The sequence below is a fragment of the Scardinius erythrophthalmus genome (genome assembly GCF_964197995.2).
Source record: "Scardinius erythrophthalmus genome assembly, chromosome: 19".
Classification (NCBI taxonomy): Eukaryota; Metazoa; Chordata; class Actinopteri; order Cypriniformes; family Leuciscidae; genus Scardinius; species Scardinius erythrophthalmus.
In genome coordinates, this window is record NC_138239.1 from 4907081 (window position 1) to 4924953 (window position 17873).

Genomic DNA, 17873 nt, shown 5'->3' on the forward strand with positions numbered 1-17873 from the left:
GGACAAATCGAAGGCGCTGAAACCAGAAGATAAAATGAAAACATGAGCACGAAGCTAGCGACCCAACGAGAGAAACTGCGGTTTTCTGTCTCATTAAGGAGCAGGTATTCTATCGCCGTGTCAGAACATCTCTCTCGACCCTGTCATGTCTGTGTTTGCTGTGTATTTGAAGCAGTCTCTGTGTGAAATGATGTATGGCCCTTCAACAAGCTGTTGCAGTGTGTGCAGAACTCTAGTGATGCTCCGTGTAGAAAAAACGAACATGATAGTTAGTTTCAGGAAAATAAATGCATGCAATTACATCTTTGTGATAACAGTCTAAACTGAGCAATAATCAGGCTTTAATCTGGTTCTAATGCTCTGCTGATCCAGTGCATTCGAGCACTGTGTGTTATGTAACGAGTTATTACTTATGAATGGTGTTTTACATTTACAAAGGTCAGTCAGAAACGTAATCTGTAATTTTGACAATAAACTATCACATCTGAGTGCTGAACAAGATAAATACTTAATGGTAAAGCGATGGTTTGAGAAAGCAAAGATGCATAGTATCAATGAATTACCATGATACAAATAGTAAAACATGTTAGTACTGTATGTACCATGATATAATATGTCCAAAAACACACAAGGAACAGATTATGTAAAAAAATAAAATAAAAAAAATGGCCATATACCACTAGATATTTTCCTGCATTTATATGCATTTTGATTATATATATAGTGATGTAATGATATACCAGATGGACATAGTTTCAAATTATGCAGACATCCTTGTTAATTTTGTTTTGATTTAAATTGTCAATTGTGAGTAAATAGTATGTAAAACCAAGTGATTCATTTGAGCAGTGATCATTAATATGCATTATACTGTGTCTGCATCCTATTGACCATCCTCCATTATTGTTTTCTTTGGAAATAAACATCTGTAGATATCGGCTAATAAAACACCCATATCGGCTGTAACTAAATATAACTAATGTGTGTTAAATCAGTTGCACACGACAAGACTCAAGCTTCAGTGTTTTCAGTTTCAGTTTCATATTTGTTGATCCTGGAAACAACATTTCAATCAACCAATCAAATTTAATTAGTTAATAATTTATGTCAAGTTTAGGCTTACAACCAGGGTTAGGTGCTTCTACATCAGCATATCCACCTCTCATTTCCCTATGGTTTTAGGGATGAGTTATGGGTAGGTTTAGGTTTAGGGATAGGGTTAGGACAAGATTTTTGGACGGGAATGTTGTTCCAGGATCATTAAAATATGTTGACTCAGAAACGCATCTTAGTAGGCAAAATCACATTGACCGTTCACTGACTCGATAAGATAATGTTCTTTTTAAGTTATTTGCATGTTGCCTCAGAAAAACCTCCATTATGTTATGGTTGTAAGACTAAAGGGTTGCCCGGTTGCATAAAGCACCTTAAGTGTAATTTTCCCTTAAGTTCGCCCTTATGTTTCCCTTAAACCTAAGGGTGTTGCAGGAAAAAACCCTTAAGTGTTACTTAAGGGTTTCTTTAAGTGAAACGTCATAAACACTTAGAATTTCCCTTAAATGCTGTTTTTTCACTTAAATAATCCCTTAAAAAGTGTTAAGTGTTGCATAAAACCCCTTAACGGTCATTTCCCTAAGTATAACTTAAGGTTTGGAAATCGTAACCTTAAGAGTAACACGGACAAAAATAAGACGACATGGCTGAATTTATGGAACCAGCTGAAGATCATTATGTGCCAAGAAGAATTTTTAGGGATAGGGAGAACCCTTTGGACCATTTAAGCGATGAAAAATTATTGCAAGAATACTGATTTGATCGACGCGCAATATTTGCGCAATACATCGCTAACAAACTAGAGAGCGACCTTGACCATGTCACACATTGCAACCACTCTTTACCTGTGGTGTTACAACTGCTTATAGCACTGCGTTTTTTTGCAACTGGGAGTTTTCAGTAGTGGGATATGTTTTACATGTGCATAAATCGGCTACCATTCAATAAATGTAGGCTACAATTACTGTGTATCGGATTTTCAGGTGATATTCTCAATTCATTCAGTCAACGGACGCTCTGAGGTAAAGTGTTCAGACTGCAGACTTATAGCAACGATTATATTTAATTGTACAGTACAGTCATAACATAACATAACGTACAGACATTATCTTAATTCCATAATGTCCTTAAACATAACAATATTGCTGGCCATAAACTGAGAAAGTGCGCGTCCGGTGTGTGATACAGTTGTCCTAGACGCGACGCGGCGTGTTAGTGTTTTGCGTATCTATGGCAACAACAGACTTTTATAACGTGAATCCAGGATCGCTGTCGTGAAACACTTAAATGTTTCCCTTACCTAAGAGAACCGTTTAAGAGATTATATGCAACACCCTTAAGTTATTCTCTTAGGTAAGGGGAAATCGCCCCTTAAGTATCACACTTAAGGGAAAAACTTAAGGTGCTTTATGCAACCGGGCATAAATATATTTGACCTTTAAAATATATAAAACTATAAAAATATTGACCTTTATTATTGTGTTCCCAAAAAAGAACCAAATGGGAAATAAATACTAATGTGCCGTGTTTACTGGGGAATCATTCTGTCCTTTTTCGGATGGTTTTATTGTTGTTCAGGTTTAGTAGAGCAGCCCATCTGACCTGGCCAACACAACAACAAAGGGAAAGTTGATAGTCATAACAAGCTCTCTCAATACAACTCTGCAGTCTATGTAATAGGTAACTTAAATCCTGTCTTTGTGCAGTCATCTGTTTTTATACTTCAGTATAACCGCGTCTTGTCTTTGTTACTGAAACCTCTGATCTATTAGAAGAGTATTTACTCTCTCGAGGGCAGGGTTTTGCTGTGCTGACACACCTTGAGGTGCTCTGAGTGGTTCGCTTATAATGGACATAATGCCACATATTCTTGGTCATTATTAATCATTCGTTGCCATGCAAAGGTAATAATGGCACAGTGATTCAAAGGTGGATATGAACTGTTATATCTGTAAAGATGACAGATTATAAGTATATTTAAAAAGCCCTTGTGAAGTACACAACTTAAGTTAACAAGTTAACAACTTAAGACAGAAAAATAACTTTTGTTTTCTATGTATGCAGTGCACATTCAAGGCATGAATTTTGATTAATCTCAAAATTGGAATTTCCTAAAATTTGCCTGACATTTCTGTTAGATTCTATATAACACACAAATTAAATAAATTAATCTTCTCCTGTGTCATTATTACCTTTGTGATCTGTACATCTCACATATTTGGCATTATGCAAATCAAGTGAACCTAGACTGTTTTGCATTCTGAAGGAATTTTATCTCCCTAGATGGGAATCTCGGTTCAGTCATCAAAGGGCTTTTTACACGACACAGTTTTCAACTGAAACTGAAAATCTTCTCATGTGTTTTGGCTGCTCGTAAACTACAAAAATGTGAATTTGTGAAAATGGTGATCTCATACGCATGTCAAGGGCAAGTTCTTTACAAAGTGACATTGGCAGCTACTGGCCTGGCAGAGGAGTACAGAGTCTTAGTCGTTTTCGTGGATCCGTGTTAACAGGGATCGTTTTGACAACATTGTCGTCTGTATGCGAAGGAAAAACTTTTTTAGTACATCCTTGTCGTGCAAACACACCCTTACTCACCCTCATTTCAAATCTGGATGATTTTCTTTCTTCTGTGGAACACAAAAGAAGACATTTTGAAAATCAATGAGGTCTAAATCATTTTGGACCCCATTGACTTTCATTGTTTCAGAAATCAAAAAACAGTTTCCACTCATTCATTTACCACAACAATGTTTTCCACAAATGAAAAGTTGAATGACATGAGGGTGAATGTTTTTTATTCTTTTATTTTTGGAACTTTCAAGTTTCGCTTGTCTTTATAAGCTGAGTCAGTCAATGTTCTTTTCCGTGATAATGGAACGATTAGATCGTGTTGGACCCATAACACTCCTTTAAATAAATGCAAATTTTACTTGCAAATTGAAATAGGGTATCAATGAACCAAGCAAACACTTTTTCTTATGCGCACATTTCACACACTTACATCGTACTTTCCGTGCCACCAAATCTCATTCAAATCACTCAGTCACATGGGCCAAATGATTACGTAATCATAACTACATGTTCTGGTGTGCTGACAGTCCACTTGTGAATGTAACTTTTGAAACATTTATACCTCATTATGGACATACCTGTATTACTGACTTACTGGTGGACCTCACTAATCAGTAATAAACTTATTGAACAATTTTTCCCATCTCTAAAAAATTCTAAAAACATTCAAACAAAGAGTAACCCTGCCCTTTCACCAGGGTGTGTTTCATGAATAGCCTCACGGACAGTGAACAGAAATGCAGAAGGGTTTACTGTACCTCTGTTGAGGTTCGTTTTAACCCATCATTAGCAGGACGAAACTACCAAAATGTTAGATATCGAGCAAACGCAAAACAGACAGTCAGACGCCCGTGATGGTGAGTGTTGTGTGCTCATTGTTTCTTTTTCATTATTTTAATGAATCCTAACCGGTTTGAATTCGTCTCTAATCTGTTTTTCGGGCGCAGAATAAGTGTTCCTTTATTACACCCAAAGCTGAGCGAGTGTGATATTTTAAGCAGCTTTGTAATTCAGTGTACTGTGGCTCACAATGATGCTGTGGCTAATGATGTCGGTAAATTGAGATTGCGAGCTCTGGTGACTTTATTAATGACTAGGGCTGTCAGTTTTCATTTCACAACTGTTGACATTAATGTTATTAATTACATATACTTATTAATTGCATTCACTGGGTTAATTACTTGCATCAATATTTGAAAACAACAAAAAAATCTAAACAAAACAAAATGAAGATAATGTAGGACATTATATTATTGTGGATGGACAAGTAATGCCTTATTCACACTGACAGCAATTTTAGAGCATCACAGTAACATTAATTTTGCTTTGTCTTGGTCAGGTCGCAATTACCTGGTTAAACAAAGGTGAAATAAATCAAAATAAAATTAACGGGATAGCCCCCCCCCCCCCCCCTCCCCGCTGCTTAGATATCCAGGCAGAGAAAGACTAAGAAGACCACTTTTCTACTAAGAAGTGTGGGAAAAAAAGTTGATTAACTTAAAATATATATATATATATATATATATATATTTTTTTTTTTTAAATGTGAGAAGTTTTGTGTGCGCACACATCTGAAGCGTGCTCCCAGAAAGCCTTTTCTTAGACACCGTGCAAATGCTGAATTGAGCTCTTTCACGTCTCGTGCTTGAACGGACATATTCCCACAAAATTATGTCAAATATGCCGGTCAAGGCGAGTATCCTACACATTGTTTGTTATAACAATGTTGTTATATCTTACAGTTAGTTGAGAAATAAAACGTGTAATAGTATATTGGATACGTGCAGCTCTTAAAGGGACAGCAGCCTAATAAACCTGCTGCTGACTTTGTTTTAACAACAAAGGTCAAAGAAAAAAGTACCATTCAGTAAAATTATTATTATTATTTTGTGATTATTATTAAATAAATTATTAAGCAAAATAAGAAATTATTGTAAACTATTGTAAAACGCCATTGTATAAATTAATAATATTTAATAAAAATATATTTTACAATAAAACTCTAACATTTAAATACTTATTTAATGCCTTAATTTCTTTAATTTGAAACTTTAAACCATCAAGATTTTTTTTGGTCGCACAAATGTTTCAACTATTTTGTCTATATGATGAGCTAATGGAGTTTTTAAAAACATTGGATCCCACTAATATTCACTGTATTAAAAAAAAATATTGGATGATTGGACAGAAGGGTGTTTTTTTATAGATCAGTTTAGCATAGCTAATGTGTACAATGTCTGCAAAAATTATTTGTGCTGTTAGGAAATAAAGATTCAACAAGCAGAGGCTAATACAGTACAATTGACTTTTAGTTTTATATTTTACTCTCAACAAACTATTTTCTCCACATTTACAAAGGCAGAAGAGAGTAATACAGCAAGTTTGGACGTCCTCAAATCTAAAAATACAGAACCATACAGCCATATGCCAAATCGAATACACAATTCTGATGAAAGAATGGGAGATCACAGATAATTGGAGCAACATTCACAGATGTGTTCCACTAAGTATATGCAGTTATTTATTTCATACAGTGCACTGTATTTTTTTTACAGACTTTTCTTAGTAATGGTCATGAATCCCAGGGTGACTCTTCTCTACATGGAGATGGCACATTACACCCGCGTGCAACATCAAGCTTGAGCTTATTTAAACTTGCATAGCAAATACACACATCAAATATCATTATATTAATAAATCATAAAAGGCATAACCTGAATGAATGCACTGAATTAAGTAGACTATGATTACGTTACAAGAGGGGGATTGTAAATAAACCTCTTATGTACACTTAAGTCAGCATTAATAAATGTTTGCATAATGCTTTTTTTTGTGACATGTCTGAGTGAAACGGGGAAAAAAAACACGTAGGAAACAAATTGATTTTACCCATGGGTTGTTAATTGAGTTGTGAAAAGTGAGACTTGCATAACAGGTCTGAATTCTGCACAGCCTTGCATAATTTATAGACATCAAGTAATATCACAGGATTTTTCTCCCTTTTTAAAGAAATGAATGCTTTTTTTTTTCAGCAGTGATGCATTAAATTGCTCAAATGTGACAGAAAACCCTTTTACATTATTGCAGAAAATTTCTGTTCAAAATAAATGCTTTGAACTTTCTATTCATTAAAGAATCCAAAATATGTATCATGTTTTCCCAAAACAATATTAAGCAGCACAACTGTTGACAATAATAATGTTAGTTGACACCAAATTAGAATGATTTCTGAAGGATCATGTGACACTGAAGGCAATAGAGTAATCTGACAGAAAATTGCTTTTACATTTTAAAATATATTCAAATAGAAAAAAGTATTTGAAATCATATCAATATTTCCAAATATCACTGATATAAATAGGATTAATCTTGATTTCACGTTGACTTTAAGCTCTTACAGTTGTAATCGACACTATTCAGCCACCATTGCAAATCAGGTTTCTTGGCAAAATTTACAGACTTTCAGCTGTTCGCAATGAACAAATCAAACAAAAGTAATTGACATAGCTCAACAGAACAATTGTTTCAAGTGGTTTCCCCACTACTATACAAATAAAAATGCAATTTTTACTGACTTCCGCAGTCTCAAAATTATTCAACCCTCTGAATAGAATCAGCACAAATTTGCAAAACAGGTGTTGTCTCAAGTACACCTGATGCAACTAATCAAGGGATTCATTAGTTGCACCAGGTGTGCTTGAGCTAGAACACATGAAATATCTGAACTGGCTAGGTTTGTTAAGTGTCACGTTTGACTGCATGTAAGAAATAAGTCAAAAGAATGGTCCAAAAAGTTAAGAGAGAGCATACAAACAAGGAACAGGATACAAAAAGATAGCGAAGGCACTAAACATTCCTAGAGACACAGTTGGAAGCATAGTTCACAGGTTTAAAGTTAAAGGAACAGTGGTTACACTATCTGGACGGGGCAGAAAAATAAGCTTTTAACGGCTGCAACCAGATTTCTGAAAAGGCAGGTTCAGAAAAACCCTAGAGTGACTGCAAAGACCTGCAGCAAAACTTGGTGGAGCGTAATAAACGCATGCGGTTTCCATGTCATAACTCAAAGACATACACCACTACTGACCCAAAAGCACAAGAAAAGTGCTCAAAATCATATAAATAAGCCACAGAAGTTTTGGGATTCTGTTGTGTGGAACGATAAAGCAAAACTGGAACCTTTCTTTTTTTTACTGGAACACAATATTGCTGTTTTTTGCTGTATTTTGGATCAAATAAACACAGAAGAGACTTTTTTTTTAAACATTTTAAAAAATCGTACCGATCTAAAACTTTTGAATGGTAGTGTATATTATTACTTGGATCACTGTCAATACTGAAATTGTATATCATTGATTTATCATTGTTATCCATAGTTTATTTAGCTTATAATATCTCCCCTATATGTGACTATTAATGTGTTTTGTTCTGAATATATCTGTGTTTAGGTGGTGAGGGGGCGATGACCAAGGAGGATGTGCTGAGGGAGTCTTCAGAGGGAGACTCGGTCCTGGGGCGGTACAGCATTATTTCCCATAACTCTGAGCGACCGGTGATCCATCAGGTGTCATCAGCTCCCATGCCTTCAGACAGCGGTGAGCCTGTGGGTCTGTACACGTCTTCAAGTTTCAGATATCCTTTCACTTTCAGTTCAACATTTAGCTTCTGTGAGAATGTTCTAATGCAAGCTTTTAAGTAGGTCACACACAAAAATGCTGACACTCAAGTTATTTTTCACATCAAATTCCGCCTGCGATGGATTTTTGTCTTTTTTTCGGTCAATAAACAAACAACTTATTTAGCTGTTTTCTGAAGTGTAGCTTTATTTATGGAGTAAACGTTTTAGACCCTAAATTGCGGACACTGCTTAAGCTGCTGTAAAGCTGAGGTATTGACAAGGTCACAGAAATTCTTTTCCAATTTTCTGCCTGTCAGCACTGATACATCATTCTCTCTCTCTACTCGCTTCTCATTCACTCTCACACTTCACTTTAATTCACTTCAAACTGAGCTGTTTAAGTGAATTTGAGTGATCGGGGCTCTGGCTCAGCATGGATAAATCGAGATGAATAGAAGATGAATATTGACGCCGTTCTGACTCAAGCGTTCTGTTTTGCAGAGTTCTCGTTCTTCGACCTGAATGATCCTCTGTGTCGGGAGGTTCTGTTGGATCCTCGGACCACTGTGCCCGAGCTCTTCGCTGTTCTCAGGCAGTGGGTTCCCCAAGTCCAGCGGAATATTAGTGTCATTGCCAACGAGGTCAGAATCTCAAACTCGTGGTCTTTAAAGACAATGTGAAACATAATGTAGGCCCGTCTCGACAATTATTTTATCGACTTTTCACATGATATACTGTATCTATGGAAGCTGGTTTCCACCACAGAATGAAAAATAAAAAAGGTAATTGCGACTTTTTACCTCACAATTGCGAGTTTACATCTTAGAATTGCATGATATAAAGTCACACTTGTGTGTTATAAAGTCAGAATTGTGAGATATAAAGTCGTTTATGTTTATATCTTTATAATACAATTGGGAGATTTAAAGCCATAATTTTATGATATAAAGTCGCAATTGCGAGAAGTATCTTTAAAAAGTATCTTTATCATTTTCAGAATTGCAAGATGTAAACTTGTTATTGTAAGATAAAAAGTCGCAATTATCTTTTCAAATGTTTTATTCTGTGGTGGAAACAAGCTTCCATATATTATCCCCCTGAATACCAGAAAAAAAGGTTTTTGAATTTTTGACCATAAGAAACATATGAAGAAACTTTTTTTAAAGATATTTTATTCATATTTTATGCTTTGTCCTCTCTACACCAGGACTACTAATACACATTTTAAATAAAAAGACATGAAAACAATATGTCACACTTTAGATAAGGTCCAGTTTTCACTTTTAACTAACTATTAACTAAGATTTTTGCCCCAATAAACACCTAATTCCTGCTTATTAATAGTTAGTAAGGTAGTTGTTAAGTTTAGGGTATTGGGTGATTAATGCATGTAGAATATGGTCATGCAGAATAAGGCATCAATATGTGTGCTAAGTACTAATAAACAGCCAACATCCTAGTAATATGCATGCTAATAAGCAAGTAGTTAATAATGAGAATTGCACCCTAAACTAAGGTGTTACCATATATATATATTGTAACAAATGTATTGCTCATTGTTAGGTAATATGTTAGCAAATGAGACCGTATTGTAAAGTGTTACCAAATAAACCGTAAGCTCATTTTATTTCAGCTGGTTGACAAGGCAATATTTGTCATTTTCATGTATTTCATCTTGATATACTAGATTTCCAGGATCATAAGATGTGTTGCAGTGAGTTTTTGGGGCATCTAGTGGTTTAGAAGAAAATAAAATCAAATGCTCCTTTTACACCAGGGCATCTTTAGCCTAGTGTACCCTACTCTAATAAGCATCAAAAAAACATAAACACTACATACATAGACACAGAAATGTTTATGCCCTAAAAATGCTTATATAAGCAGGTCCTAACTAGGCTTTGGACAGAACAAAAGACTATAATTGGTGTATTTATTTTTCCTGAAAATGTTTCAGAGGCAATGAATGTAATTACATTTCAATGAAAGATTGTGAAAGCAAACTTCTTCTTCTTCTATCGAATAACAAGGGCAGGGACATTTATTCAACTAAACAGAGTCAATTTTAATTTCAGGTTTTCTTGCGGCTGTCATTAAACAGACTCACACACTCCCCGTTGTGCGTTTAGTGTCAGGCTCTGTGAACTGCAACATTATCTTTCTAGACAGTGTGTGTGTGTCTCTGTCAGCATGAAACCTTTAGCTTGATGTCCTTGCTCTGTATCCATTGACGTGAGATTGGCTTTGTTCTGTAGATTCTGAAGAGAGGCTGTGGTGTCAATGACAGAGATGGTCTTACTGACATGACTTTGCTTCACTACTGCTGTAAGGCAGGTGCTCCTGGAATAGGTAAGCGTGTATTCATATGCTCGCAATTGAAAATAAATCTCTTTGATTAGCATTTCTGTGAACTCAAGGACAGATCATTATTCGAGCGCTGGTGATATCTGGGATATGAGAATGTCATCTGATTGCAGGTGACGCTGAGAGTGCGTCCGGTTTGGCCCGTCAGCTGTTGTCACTGGGAGCTGAGCCGTCCTTGCGCAGCCGTTGGACCAACATGAACGCTCTCCACTACGCCGCGTATTTCGACGTCTCACCTCTCATCCGAGTGGTTCTGCAGGCGTCACAGCCGGGAGGTGAGGAGAGATAATGGAAAAAACAGTGGGAATCAAAATCTCCATTTGAATCTCTTGGCAAGCGCATGTGCGTGTGTGTGATGATGATGTCTGTGTGTGTGGTGTGTTGGGTTTCAGAGGTGGATGCGACCTGCAGTGATTTTGACTTCGGCACAGCGCTACACATCGCCGCCTCTAACCTGTGCACCTCTGCGGTGAAGTGTCTGCTGGAGCTGGGAGCCAACCCCGCTTTTAGGGTTTGTGATTTTCGGTTACAGCTACTAACAAAGCAAACTGCGTTCTTTGTTTGTTTTTATAGTTTGCATGCTCACTCTACAGGAGAGTCGTGTCTGCGACGGAAGTCTGTGTCCAAACTGGTATATATATATATATATATATATATATATATATATATATATATATATATATATATATATATATATATATATATATATATATATATATATATATATATATATATATATATATTAGTGGTGGGCCGTTATCGGCGTTAACGCATCGCCGTTAATCTATTCTCCAAGTTGCGTTGGGAGCTGGCTAATACTACACAAGCTATGATGACGCAATCTACCCGTGGCCGCGAGGAACACCCGGCTGCAACGGATCATATTCGTCGTCATCTTAAGTAGCCTAAACACTGTAACACAGCTGAAAGTGAAAACTGGTGAAAAAGATCGGTGCAACGAGCAGCAGCAAACTATATAGACAGAGTGTGTGGTGTAACAGTTCGGTAAGTTAAAACGTGACTTATCCGTTCTACCACCTCAAATTCAAAACGAAACATATCACTGAATACCAGCGCGCGCGTATTATTCCCAATATATCTTAGTGGTGTAGGACATAATCTCTGTATGCGCCCGATTTTAAGAATCGTTGTTGTGTTTCTTTTTAACTGAAAAGACATCAGTTAGACAATATTCTAATTTTAAATTTGGGGTTTCATAAGCTCCAAGCCATAATAAACATTAGACCTACTTAAGTCTCTGCAGCTAGTGTACTTAAATTTTATTTATCTGCAAAATTATGTTGTATACTTACAGTTTTGCACAATATATGTTCTCAAAACTACATACACCCTTTAAAAAAAAAATACATTTAGCAGTTGTTTGGGTCTGTGTAACCTGTTCTGAAATGGTTTTATTATAATAGTTATTGCAAGAGGCTGCAATGTATATCACAATATAGATTTTAGGCAACATCGCTAGTAGTTGATAATAACATAGGCCTACCTAATGTTGCCTACGGACGGTAACAGTACAGTAGTAACCTTTACAGTGAGTCGAACAGCTTTCTCAAGCAGTTTGCGATGCATTTTGGAAACAGGAGATGAGCCCCTGGTCTAATGCGCCACCTGGCTTGACAAACCGGTTCTCAAAGACTTACTTTTATAGTCATTATTTGGGTAGCACACATATTCTGAATGCCTTCGGCAGAATTCAAATGAGGAATTTTAATCTAGATTAATCTAGATTAATTTCAAAATTAATCTAGATTAATCTAGATTAAAAAAATTAATCTATGCCCACCTCTAATATATATATATATATATATATATATATATATATATATATATATATATATATATATATATATATATATATATATATATATATATATATATATATATATATATATATATACATACATACATACATACATATAAATTATAACAGTAGCATTTGTACTAGTACATGGTTTTAAAAATGTGCATCACATTTTTTAATATTTATAATACATATTATTATATATTATTATTACTAAGGCCTTTAAACACATGCTTAAAAAGGTATTATGTGTCATTTACAGCTAATATAGGCAATTTACTAAGGAAATATGTTTTTCAAAGTTTTTTAACATTTATAGCACCATCTATGGTTAATAATTTAAAATATCCATATTTAATAATAATGGTTATATTTAGTAATACATTTATTATTATTGTTGTTATTATTATTAAAAAATAATAATGTGCATCATCACAGTGTGGGGAAGTAGATACCATTTTTAGAATAATAATATATTTTATAATGACAGATTATATATTTTGAAGAAGAAATAAATAAAATAGAAACTTTTATAAAATATTTATTTTTATTCTAAAAAAATGTATGTACTTCCTTGCACTATGATGCACATTTTAAAACCATGAATAATAATGAAAATAAATATTTAAAAGTGATTGTGTGTTTTCTTTTAACATTGATTGTATTTAACAATAACAAATATAAATGTTAGTAGTAGTAGTAGTACATGATTTAAAAAAAACACATTAACACATTTTTAATAATAATAACTAGAAATGGTATCTACTTCCTTGCATTATGATGCACATTTTAAAACCATGAATAATAATAAAACATGTATTATTATATACATTTTTATTAAATGTAGTAATTTAAAAGTATTATTATTATTATTATTATTATTATTATTAGTAGTAGTAGTAGTAGTAGTATACATTGTTTTTAAATGTGTATCAGTGTGAGGAAATAGATTCCACTTTTGTAATAGTATATTTTATAAAAGATTATATTATATTTTTGTAATATATTTCTACATAATATTACTACTACTACTAATTATTGTTATTATTATAACATCTATATATAAATAAATCAATAAATATCTCTATCTTTCTCTCTCTCTCTCTTTCTCTCTCTCTCTCTCTCTCTCTCTCTCTCTCTCTCTCTCTCTCTCTCTCTCTCTCTCTATATATATATATATATATATATATATATATATATATATATATTTATTTATATTTATTTATACTTTTTTTAAATGTGTATCTTTTAAGAGTGTGTATCATAGTCTGCATTTTTCCTTTAGAGAGACAGACAGACAGACAGACAGCTCTATCATTTCCCTTTCAGTTTGTCCCATCAGTAAATTAGCCATGCTCATTTCTCTCCCTGAACTCATTTGAAACTCACAGAGCGTCACTGCCAGGGGTCATTCTCCTCACAAACAGCAGATGTCACTGAATTATTGATATTATTTAAACTTTTGTAAAATGCATGCAGTCCATTTCAGCAGGCCTTTTAGTAGTGTGTTAGAGAGGTTCAGAGAGGTTTGTTTGCATGTAAAGGGTTTATCAGCGCAGCTGCCAGCACATTAAACAGGAACCGGGCGAGATGCTCGACTTTCGCTGTGTTTTTCCTCTCTGTTGTGAGGCAGCCAGAGTTTCCCATTCTTCATTTTTTACCCCGTGTGTTATCTCTGCCAGTAGTGCGGCTTGTTTGTTTGTTGCCAGTCTGGGCATGTGTCCATTTATCGTCAGTCAGGAGATGTTTTTTTTGTAGATGGGTTTTTGTTCTTCACCCGACACCCTAATAGAGATATCATCAGTGTGTGAAACAAACATCAAATCATCTGATAACGTTGTAACAACAGGCTTGGCAGACTTTCGTGTCAGTGGAGAACGCTCTGGAGTAGCTGAGGTTTAGGCATAAAAATATGCCTTGTTGCTAAGCAACAACACTGATAATAAAGAATGTGTGGGGAAGGAGTTTGGGTAATAGCAAACTATTGTTGCTCATTGTCTTTAAGCACACGGTCACTCAATTACACCTGTTTTGCTTTGCAATCGCTGGACAAAAACCTTTTTTATATTGCACATTGTGATCATTTCGAATAGTGTTTGGATTTAGTTTTTTCGTCCCTTGTCTCTTGTCTCTTATGTTATTATTTCAGACCCCTGCTAGTGGAGTTATATTACCATCCTTCATCTGACAGTCATGAAGCTACGGAGTAGTGGATCTTTCTGCAGGTGCTTATGTGAACCACTAGGGGGCAGTCTTATGCAGTGGAAATGAGGTTCACCAATAAGGGAGCAATGGAATGAACTGAACCTTTTTTTAAGGCAATGTGTCAGCTTCAGCTTCAGGAAATATAATTTTTTTATTTGCTTTCTGATACCAGAGGAGCATAATCAAATATCACCTTTGAATAATTGTGGAAATTCCTGCATTACATAAGCAGTGATTGAGACAATGAGACGTTTCACACTAATTCTGTTGGGAAAAAAAGAAAGATTTTAAATAAAACCGGCTGTATTTTCCAGCTTGCTGTGGCCACGTCAACGCTAAGTTCATCTTCTGAGCATCATCATTAGCAAACCGCTCAGGCCTGCCCAAAAGAAGATGCTTTCATTTGGTGACTTGAAACGATGACTCAGCAGAGTGTGTGTGTTTGTACATGCGCTTATACTTTGTATGCCTTTTCTGTTTATGCATGATTCACTGTACAGACATATGGGTTAGAAAGTAACCCATGAACCTCTGATTAAATTTCCATATTTTAAGGACATACCAATCTAATTTATCCAAAGGAGTTTTCCAAACTGCACCCATGCTGAGTATCATAGTTGTGCCAACAATCTCCTGTCACGGTGATGGTGATAAACCTTTATACAGCACCGTTTTGGATGTAGTTCAACATTAGCTGAGGAGGATATAACCTGAGCGTAGGTTTGAAGGGTACCACTTGTCAGGACATTCAGACCTACAGTCAGCATTTCTCCCATCACTGTTCGCCTGCACCATCCATCTCTTGGTTATTTTTACTAACAGTCTCAACCTTTCAGTTTTCTTTGATTCAGCCAAAACAAAGACAAAAAAAAAAACAACAAAAAAAGATCAACGTTAAGGTTTGTGTGTGTGTGTGTGCTTTTGCAGCTTTGTGCAAAGAGAATCACCTGTAGAAAAGCACTCAGAACCTACTTGCTTTGTACTTCAGTTTTGACGCTAATGCACACCTTGGCAATAGAATGGCCATTGGCTAGTACATTTTTTTTTTGGTCTATTCGCCAGACTGATATGATATATATCAGTTGGAGCAAATCAGTTGGTGCGAACGAATATATATATATATATATAAATCAAAACAGGGATGGTAATAGATGAGCGCCGGCCAATGAGACTGCAGTTTGCGCATTAGTTCCGCCCACTACCAGAGAAACGGGCATATGTCATGCTTGTTCTTAAAAGCATAATAAATCCAAATGACAGGAAAATACGACAAAGAATATTGTTTACGTGTAGCGTGTCGATTCTGTGTGGTATGTAAGACTCTCGCTCTCTCTTTGCATGTGTGTGAGAAACAGCGCTCTCAGCGAAGCGGCGGCGAGTCGTGCGCCTTCACACTAGAGTTTACGGTACGTCAAATACAGGTACTCTGCATATCCATTGAGCTAACTTACACTGAAATTGTACAGAATCTACAGACTGCATGACGGAGAGCAAAACTCTCAAGTGTTCAGCGAGTGAAACTATATCTATGCTAAACTTATACTTAGCCTCTAACACACAAACACCGGCGAGTGAAATCTAAGAATTTATTAGCCAATGGCTAATGATAAACATTATTTAGTTGCCCAGAGTCAGAGCCTGTCTACAGAGAGCCTTGGCACTTCCTATTAAGTCCTATTGTACCGAATTGTGGTTGTAGTTCCACCAGAGTTCCACTGGGGGTGATCGTGGGCGAGTGCAAAATGAATGGGAGTCTATGGGGCTAGACGGCTAAATTTGTCTCTTTCACCCGATTGCCGTTGAGAAATCTCAGATTTGATTGTAGGTTTTGCAAGTTCAACATGGGTTATAGGTCGAAAGTTGAATGAACGAGTACTTATGTCCTTTCGATTTCTTACAGGTTGAGTTGTTGTTGCCCATAACACGCTAGCATTCTGCTAATGAACGCTGATTGGTCAGTGAAGGACTGATTATGGCCAGAGATGCCGCTTGATGGCATTGTGGCATCCGAAGCGGGACCAGAAACAAACAAAACAAAAACTCTTCTAGCACGTGTGTTTACCTGTGTCAGCTGTGTTGTCGATGCCTCGAGAGAAAAGAAAGTGCAGAGCACGAAAGCACCAGAGTGACTGAAGGATTGCCGTAAAGCAGTATCTCTGGTCGTACGATGTGTATGACGTCATTGACACTTTAAAAGACTTTTTAAAGCAAATAAGTGACTCGAACACCCAGCAAAGTGTCATTTCTTTGCATCTCCTTTCGAATACAACATTCAAATTACTAGAAAAAAAAAATATCCTGAGAAAAGTTGATTTTGATGGGTATAGCGTCATAGATCTCCATTTATTCTGCACTCGCCTGCGAGCGCCCCCGCATGGACAGAGACGTGTTACTGCAGCCAGTCCAGAAACCGGAAGTAACCAGAGTGCCAATTCTCTTCCTATTAGACATTCTCTCCCAGAGTGCACTCAGATATGGTAAACGCAAGCTCAACCGTACATTCTTGATGCACAAGAACAAATGTCATGGTTCTTGCGGAAGCTCAAACATACACGTTTACCAAATGTGAGTGCTCTGTGTAAATTCGCTGATCAATGTTTATATGCAGATACAAGCCTAAATTAAATCTGTTCATATACAGTGATCGTGTACTCTTCAGAAGACTTGGATCAAACCGCTTGTTTCATATGGATTGATTTTATGTTGTCTATGTTTGAATGTTTTGAAGCATCAGAGTTTTATGTGAATAGACTATCAATGGAGGGACAGAACAATCTCAGACTTCAATGAAAACATCTTCATTTGTATTCCGAAGATATTTGAAAGTCTTATGGTTTTGGACTGACATGAGGGTGAGTAATTGATGAGAGAATTTTCATTTTTGGGTGAACTACCCCTCTAATGTGCTTTCTAGGTAGGTAGCTCCTTAGTGCCATTGTCTCACACTCTGATAGTAAAAGACTCAGTTGATGTATGGAGCTGCATGAGGCACAACCTCACCCAGCGGTGTTGTTTATCTATGATCCTATTACAAATTTAGAGCCCTATACTTTCCATTTGTCTGGAGCTGTACACTTGTATGTGTCTAAAGATGGAAAACAACCCCAACTCATCCTGCCATCTAAGAAATGTGTAGTGCATCCAGACCTTTCAGCTTTTCTTGATGTGATGAGAGGCTCTTAAAATGAATGTCGCAACCATGGACCCCCCCACCACCACACACCACATATTAATGAGCAG

At 36.0% G+C, this 17873-nt stretch overlaps 1 protein-coding gene across 1 annotated transcript in view; it reads left to right on the top strand.

Moving 5' to 3' along the window:
* LOC308680125 (CAP-Gly domain-containing linker protein 4) overlaps positions 1–17873 on the top strand; it is a 48079-nt gene continuing 30206 nt past the window's right edge. Inside the window, exons 1-6 of the mRNA XM_081348075.1 lie at positions 1–104; positions 8079–8225; positions 8750–8889; positions 10501–10594; positions 10723–10884; positions 11002–11120. Of these exons, the coding sequence (XP_081204201.1) occupies positions 8093–8225; positions 8750–8889; positions 10501–10594; positions 10723–10884; positions 11002–11120 (648 nt within the window). The 5' untranslated portion in view covers positions 1–104; positions 8079–8092. The remainder of the gene's footprint in view (positions 105–8078; positions 8226–8749; positions 8890–10500; positions 10595–10722; positions 10885–11001; positions 11121–17873) is intronic.